This window comes from Cervus canadensis, chromosome 15, assembly GCF_019320065.1.
Source record: "Cervus canadensis isolate Bull #8, Minnesota chromosome 15, ASM1932006v1, whole genome shotgun sequence".
NCBI classification, from domain to species: domain Eukaryota; kingdom Metazoa; phylum Chordata; class Mammalia; order Artiodactyla; family Cervidae; genus Cervus; species Cervus canadensis.
In genome coordinates this window covers 48839315-48846716 of record NC_057400.1, presented here as the reverse complement: position 1 = coordinate 48846716, position 7402 = coordinate 48839315, and the positions used below count along the sequence as shown (strand labels likewise).

The 7402-nt window shown below is 38.0% G+C and overlaps 1 protein-coding gene across 3 annotated transcripts in view; it reads right to left on the bottom strand.

Moving 5' to 3' along the window:
- Window positions 1-472: 472 nt before the first annotated feature.
- CERS6 (ceramide synthase 6) overlaps window positions 473-7402 on the bottom strand; it is a 329104-nt gene continuing 322174 nt past the window's right edge. For all 3 annotated transcript variants that reach the window (XM_043488025.1, XM_043488027.1, XM_043488026.1), the window contains one exon: window positions 473-6983. In XM_043488025.1, coding sequence (XP_043343960.1) covers window positions 6831-6983 — 153 coding nt within the window. In that variant the 3' untranslated portion in view covers window positions 473-6830. The remainder of the gene's footprint in view (window positions 6984-7402) is intronic.

Sequence of the window (7402 nt, the reverse complement as noted above, 5' to 3'; positions counted from 1 at the left end):
CTTGAGATATGAGATGACATAAGCTTAGAGCAGAAGAGCAGCTGGGGGAGACAGAGTTACACAGGAAAGACAAAGAATAAGAGAAGATCTAACAAAGCGGGGCGCAGACCCCGAGATGTTGTCAGTCAAGCTCCTGTGAGCGCACATTCTCTGAGGGACAATTTTGTGTGTGTTGGGCTTTGTGTTGTTTATCCTAAGTGCCTTTTTTATAGCTTGGAAAAAATCAGTACAGTTTGATATATTTGAACCGATAACTTTGTAAATTCTTGTTTTTCAGAATGAAGTACTACATAAAATTTAACTCGGAGCTTTTATATCTTAATTGTCAAAGTGATATTATAACATAGATATGTTATATATGTATATATAACATAGAATTATGGTATAAGTCTGCTGAATTAACCTTTGTTAAGTGGAGCACAGGGTGTTGGATGGTGAACCAACAACAGAGTCCAAAAGACCACAAGAGAACTTGAAATAGAGAGGTTTATTAGTCACAGGTCCTGGGGGGAGTACATGGCGCACCAGAAGGGGCCACACGGGAAGGTCAGGCAGAGTACAGAGAGAGAGAAAGAGACAGGAGCTGGGGCACATGCCTTTATTAGGGTCCATGGGTGCAGAGCCTTGGAGTCCCTGGGCCATGGCCAGATCGGTCAATTCAAGCCAAAAGAAAGAGGTTTTGGTAAGCCGCCTGCCCTGGGGAGGGTGGGTCTTATCTAAGGGATGCATAAGGCATACAAAAGCACTGGGAGGCAGGAGACTTGATCACAAGGGCTGTTGGGGAAATCATATCAGGGAGTTACATCTGCTTGTGACTCTGGGCTGCTATTCAGGACATGCACCTGTATGAGGGGCTTAGTGTCAAGCTATGGTCCCTGCAGGCTGTTTGGCAAACAAAGTGGATGCTGAGATAACAACACCATCAAGTAGCTTAGCTAAATTCTTGACAAAATAACCTATAACAATATATATATATATATAACATATAAATATTACATTCCTTTTTTGTAATCATAGTGACTACTGGGATTTGAGGAGGCTTACAAGAAAACTGTAGGATGATGTGAACACTGAAATGAATCTTGTCCAGGAAGATGTGGCATATTACCAATACAAGTTCAGTAGTGCTTACAGAAAAGGGCATTTACACTGTACTCTTAAGACTTATCTTTATTATGAAAGTGTTTTCAAAGTAAAATGATCCTCATAATAATGACTGCTTCCAGAGATTGAGAATGAATAATTATATTTTCATATAAAAATCAGCAAAATACAATAACAATACATAAAATAATTCTAATTGGCTAACAGTACATCATTCCATTTCTGACAGAGATGCTTAAGCACTGAATTGTCTCAACAAGTAAGGTTTTGTCACCTATCCTATTTCTCACTGCAAGTTGAAAAAAATCAAATCCCTAAACTAACCACCTCCCTTCTGCATGACACCAAATGGCTATGGAGGTAACTCATTATGTGGGCAAAAAGGAGACGAAAATCATGAGCTTAGAGGCTTTATGAAACTTCGGGAAATCAAACTTGGAGGCTATTTTCCATGTTTAAATTAAAGAAGCGTGAAGTTAAAGTTCCAGAATCACCATATAACTGTTCCTACTACAGAGTGAATTTCTATTTGGCAACTAATCTTTAAAAACCCCTATTTTTTAAAGGGCAGATTTACAGTGACAGTTTAAAAAAAACTGTTGTAGATCCAAAAGAAAAAAGTTGTCTCTATAAAACCTAATTTTCACTTAAAATAGAAATCGCACCAACAGCTGTTGTTCCCTGGTTTCCAGGCCGTGCAGCACACACCAAAATAAGAAGCCAGGCTCTCACTGACTTGTGTTGAGGAAAACAGGCTCATAGGAGCACAATATATATATTTTTTAATGGAATCAGAGAAGGAAGTGTGATACACAACTGGTCCAATGGTTATTGGGAAATTGATAGCAGCTAAGTGACAATATTTTAGATTCATTTTATTAAGAGTTCCAGATTTAAAAGAAGGTGAGTGAAAGATAAACAAGCTAGATCTTAGGCTAACAGTCCCTTCCCATTCCTTCCTGGGCACTCTTGGGAATGTCTAGTCTTGCGGAGACATCATTATCATGTGTTATCTGCTTGCAGAGACTTAGTATATCTTTGATTGGATGGGGATTTTAGCTTATGGACATTTGGTAATGTGTTCCATTCAAAGGCTTCAGGTTGAACTCACGTTGGAAAGACTAAGGTATTCTTTTGGGTGATTACAGATCTTATTAACAGCTATTTATAATGTTTTATGTTCTTTAATACAATTTCCTCCATAAAAAACAGCATCAGGTATGCTTCCTGTGAGTGAATGTTAGGCATTTCAACAGCACAGAGTGGACAAGTGGACAAGTGGACAGGCCTCCTTAGCATCTACTGAGCGCCCCCTAGGGGACGGGAGGGGTCCATGCATACAAATGCAAACCACAGGGCCTGTTTCCAGCCTATTAAAAATGAAGAATTAAACTGTGTCCACAGTGAAACAGTGTTAATTACTATCTGGTAATTTGTAAATGGTACAATTTCATTTTACCAAGACATATTTAAACCTACTATAGGGACAACAATAATGTCACTTAAAAAAATATCTTGCTGCATTTTGCATTAACTGTTTGTGATTGACAGTGCTCCTTTCATGGACAGGACATAGCTGATTGATCTGATTTGTTCTTATTTGAACACTAGAAACATTTCAGGGCTATTAATATTTATCTACAAAGCAGGAATCAGCCAAAGACAAAGAGGGGGGGTGGAAAGGAAGCTAATTAGAATCTTAAGACCTCAAATAGCATGTGAAATGTAAACATTTAACCTCTTACTTCTAAAGAATTTCTTGAAACCTCTTTGGACACAACGCCATCACAGGACATACTAATAAAGAGAATTATTTAATACCTTTGTAACTATTCTGTATAATTTTCATACTTCAAATTAAGAAAAAATACTCAAATATTCAGGCAACTTTGGCATTAACATCTCCAAGTAGGGGACAAAAATAACTACCAAAGCAAAAATCATGAACAGCTTGGAAACAATCATGGGTGTCCATAAAGTTCTCTTGGAAGAGCTCTTTTTTAAAGACTCAGGTGTGCTGAAATGAAATATGATTTCTTACTTCAGCCCAAATAACAATGAGGTTGAAATTACAGAGTGGAAAATTCAGACCCTTTCTACCCAAGGAGCAGTGTGCAGTCTGCTCAAATTCAAACTCTGCCAAATACTCAGAACGAAAAGTTTGGCAACAGAACAGGACATTTTCAGGTTTACCTGTCATTCTGGCTACAGGTGACCTGATTTTATCCCACTAAAGAGTTATTTCTCTCACCCAATTGCATGTTTACTTTGGAGAGCCTACCTTTCTTCCTAGTTCATCTTTGTCAGATGCCTGTTTGATTATCTGATGGTATCTCAGGACACTATCTGTCCAGCAGTTGAGCAGGAGCTGAATGTTAATAAAATCTTGGGTGAAGCAGAAATCTTGTGCATTTTCCTCAACACTTAGTTTAATAATCTAAAATACGAATAGTTGCTCCCCTACTCTCAACATTTGTAACACTTAATTTGGAAATGGGAACTACTTAGATGCTGACCTTAGGGCCTTCATGATCTGAGCTCTGAGGCAAAGAGGCTGAAAGGAGTCTTCCCCTCACAGCTGTGGAGGTGGCGTGAACAGGCAGTAAAAAGGGAGGTGGGAAGTTTCTATTGCACATGGCGGATGGTTTTCATGAAAAGAGTATGGATAAGGATGAGTCAGTGACATTTTGGTTTTATCATGTTTTTCTGAGAAACCTACATGTACATACACAGATCACACATTTTTATATCATTTATTGACCCAAGGCCAAATTCTACTTGAATTTCTACATTTCTCTCCCTCTAATTGATCTAGAAAAGCTATAGAATTGGAGAATAAAATATTACTTTTTCTAGATTCCTTCCTACATACCCCTTTGTACCTTGGGAAGATTTGAATATGACCAGGACAGGCTAAGTCAATTAATGGGAAACAACATTCCTACTAACCTACAGCTGACATTACAATATATACTTCCAAAGCTATGGCCTGGCACAGGTAGAAGATATGAGATCTCACATATTTTCTCTCTCAGGCTTATCAGGCCGCCATGGGAGAGCAGTAGACAAAGATACATTATTCTTTATCTCAAAAGACCTACAAACACCATTTTGATGAATCAAAAAGAACTCTTTGCCTTAAAATGTAAAATGAAATACAAATGTATTGATAAATAGAAGACTGTGTTGTTACTGTCAGTGGTCAGGGAGGCTCTGAGAATTCCCAATTCTCCTTCTAAAGAACAAAAGTCAGATGTTCAGATGTCTTTGCTAAGGACAGACAATTTTCTTCATGTCATGCAAGTCTTCTAAACCTTTAATTTACAAGCAGATATTTTGAAATTATTCTTCTATGCTAAATAGTGTCAAATGACCCAAATAGAAACACACTGTGGCTTTCTGGTTTATTTCACCCATCAGAGGACTTGCTCTATATATTAAAGCAAGGCACAAGGCTTTCTTCTATTCCATATTTTAGTTCCATATTTTAGAGAAGAAATTTTCACCTTATCAAAAATTTTCAGCTATAACATGCTTGCTAGTTTACTCTTCATATATCTGCATTTTAGCAGATGTTCAGATGACTTGACAAGTACTTTTCATATTTAATGATTGGTCTTACAACTTGACCATCCATAAATTACTCTCCTAGACATACCCCTGTTCTGTGAAATAAAATAATAAGGTTTTCCAAGAAGAGTTAATTATACCAGTTTGTCAACAAAAAAGCAGACATATTTCTAAGGCCCTTCAGTCATTACTATGGACCATACCAAAAACACACTATTTTATAAATAGGTGGGAAGAGATTTAACTTTACAGCGTGAGGTTTTGTTTGGGAGCATTCTTTTAACTACTAACAATCATGGTGCACATTGTGGGGACAAGGTTTTACTTCAATTAAAAAAAAATTGAACTGAATGTGAGTGACTTTGAGCAGGACATGCACTTCTTAGTATTTTGCTGTCCCTTTCACTTGTCCTGACCTGCATACGGATATCACTGCATTGTGGTTTTGGACTCTTTGTTTCAGGAGACGGTCTTCCTGATTTATGAAATAAGTATTTATAATAACTTTTTATTCCCTTTTACTAGAAGTTGGAAGAAAAGAGATAAAATCTTTGGTTTATGTGTATGGTTTTCTTATCTCTACATAAATAACACTGCCCTGTAGGAGACTACGGAAACTTATTTTTTCAGTAGTCTTTCTCATTTGCTGAGTAGAATTTTTGTTGCTTTTTTTCTGGAAATAGCTCCATTTGAACAAAAATTCCTGGAAAATGAACCAGTCCTTCAAAGAAGCAGACAAAAGGACCTCCAGTGTAACACTGCGGAGTTTCTAGTAACAGGAAGTTCTGTATTGTTAGGATTATGTTTAAGGAGAAAAGACAAAGGGTAAAATGGTCTTACCCTCACTGGCTTTATTTTGCCCAGGAAAAAAAACCAAAAAAACAAGATCAAATACTAGATAGGGTGCTTTCTTGAAAGCTGGTTGCAGTAAAGTGCTTTGCACTAGAGGTGACTTTTGGCAACTCTTGGAAGTCTCATTTTTCTGTCCTCAAATATATTTAGCTTCTTTTTTTCATAACATAGTGGAAGACTGCACTAGTTAAAGGGGTAGTGGTAAAACCTGGTTGAAATCTGCTGCTCTCTTTGTATTATTCTCAGATCATGGGACAAATTCCCAGCAGGAAGACTGATTTCTTTGTTTGTAACCATGAACTTAAGTCTTCCTTCAGAGCTGGAGCACTGACCCCATAATGGAGAATAAAAAAAAAAAGTCTCTGTAACCTAAAAAGTTAGTCCCTAACTAGCTACCATCCTCACTGAAGAAACTTTGGCTGTGTGCACAAGAAATGAAGTCTATTCCAAAGCAATTTAATACACACAAAAAAATTTTAAGTCCTCCAATAGCCACACTCTATTTGGAACAAGCTAATTGACCATGAAAGGCTTCCCTCGTAGCTTAGTTGGTAAAAAATCTACCTGCAGTGCAGGAGACCCGAGTTCGATTGCAACCCACTCCAGTATTCTTGCCTGGAGAATCCCATGGACAGAGGAGTCTGGCAGGCTACACTAGTCCATGGGGTCACAAGAGTTGGACACGACTTCACGACTAAACCACCACCACCACCAACTGATCATGAAAAATGACAATTACAAGACTGAGCTCATCCTGTTTCAACTTTACCCTGGGAGAAAGGTCACTTGAGACTGAATAGGCCATTTCAGAATGGGCATTGTAACACAAAGAGAGCAAACCTATTTGGAGCTGCACGAGAATCTTGCACTGGGTTTTGCTTGTTCTAAGTGACCAATTAAGCTGATGCTCCTAGTGGACTAGGTCATAGCAAGAAAGGGGTAGAAGCAAATGGAGCATCTCCCTCACTGTCATGAACCCAGAGAGTAAAAGGAGTGAGGAAACCCTCTTTTGTCCACAGATTTACAAACAAATACAAAAAGAAAATAAATAATATTCTAAGACAGTACAAATGCAAATACCGTTCCCTTGTGTCAATTACATAAAGCATGCCTACATATATAGAATGGTAATTCTTCTTCATTCACAGACAGGACATATGGCAGTGCACTATTCAAAATGCTTTGATAAATCCTAATTTTTGTTTCTGGTGCTGAGAGATTATGAAAGGAACTGCATTTGCAATTTATTAAATACTTCCAGGAATGAACAGTTCACTTTGTTTGGGACTTGTAGTTTTGAGTAATTAATCATCCATGGCACAAGCGCCAGTGAGGAGATACCCGTTGGTACCACTGGTCCCATTGGTGGTGGTCGCAGTATGGGGGTTCTTTCCTGGAGGTTCCGAGTCCTCCTCATCTGAGCTAGACTCAATATCACTTCGATCATCCTTGGACACCTGTGGAACACAAGAAGGTGAGTGCAACCACCTTTGAAGAAATCAACAAGGTATAGCATGCTCAGAAGTACACATGCAGTCATACATAAAGGAAAACATCTAAATATTAAAAAAATCAAACCAGATAGGAACATTGCCAGAGCAATAAGTTCCTCTTCATTGGAGATAGACTTTTGGGCAAAAAAGTCAGTGATCAAGGAATGTAGGTGGATTTAGGCATCACAGGTAGTTAGCCTTGCTGACTTCCTTAAGTTACCTTTGGATATTCAGAATGTACTAGACCATGAACCCCACTCTTACTGGCAAAGTAGCATACCATACTACTAGAATGGCACTATAGGAATTTGGTACAAATGGAACTATTTATTCTTTGATGATCACATTCTCTTTGAGAATCCTTTAGAGTCAGCTCTCAATTA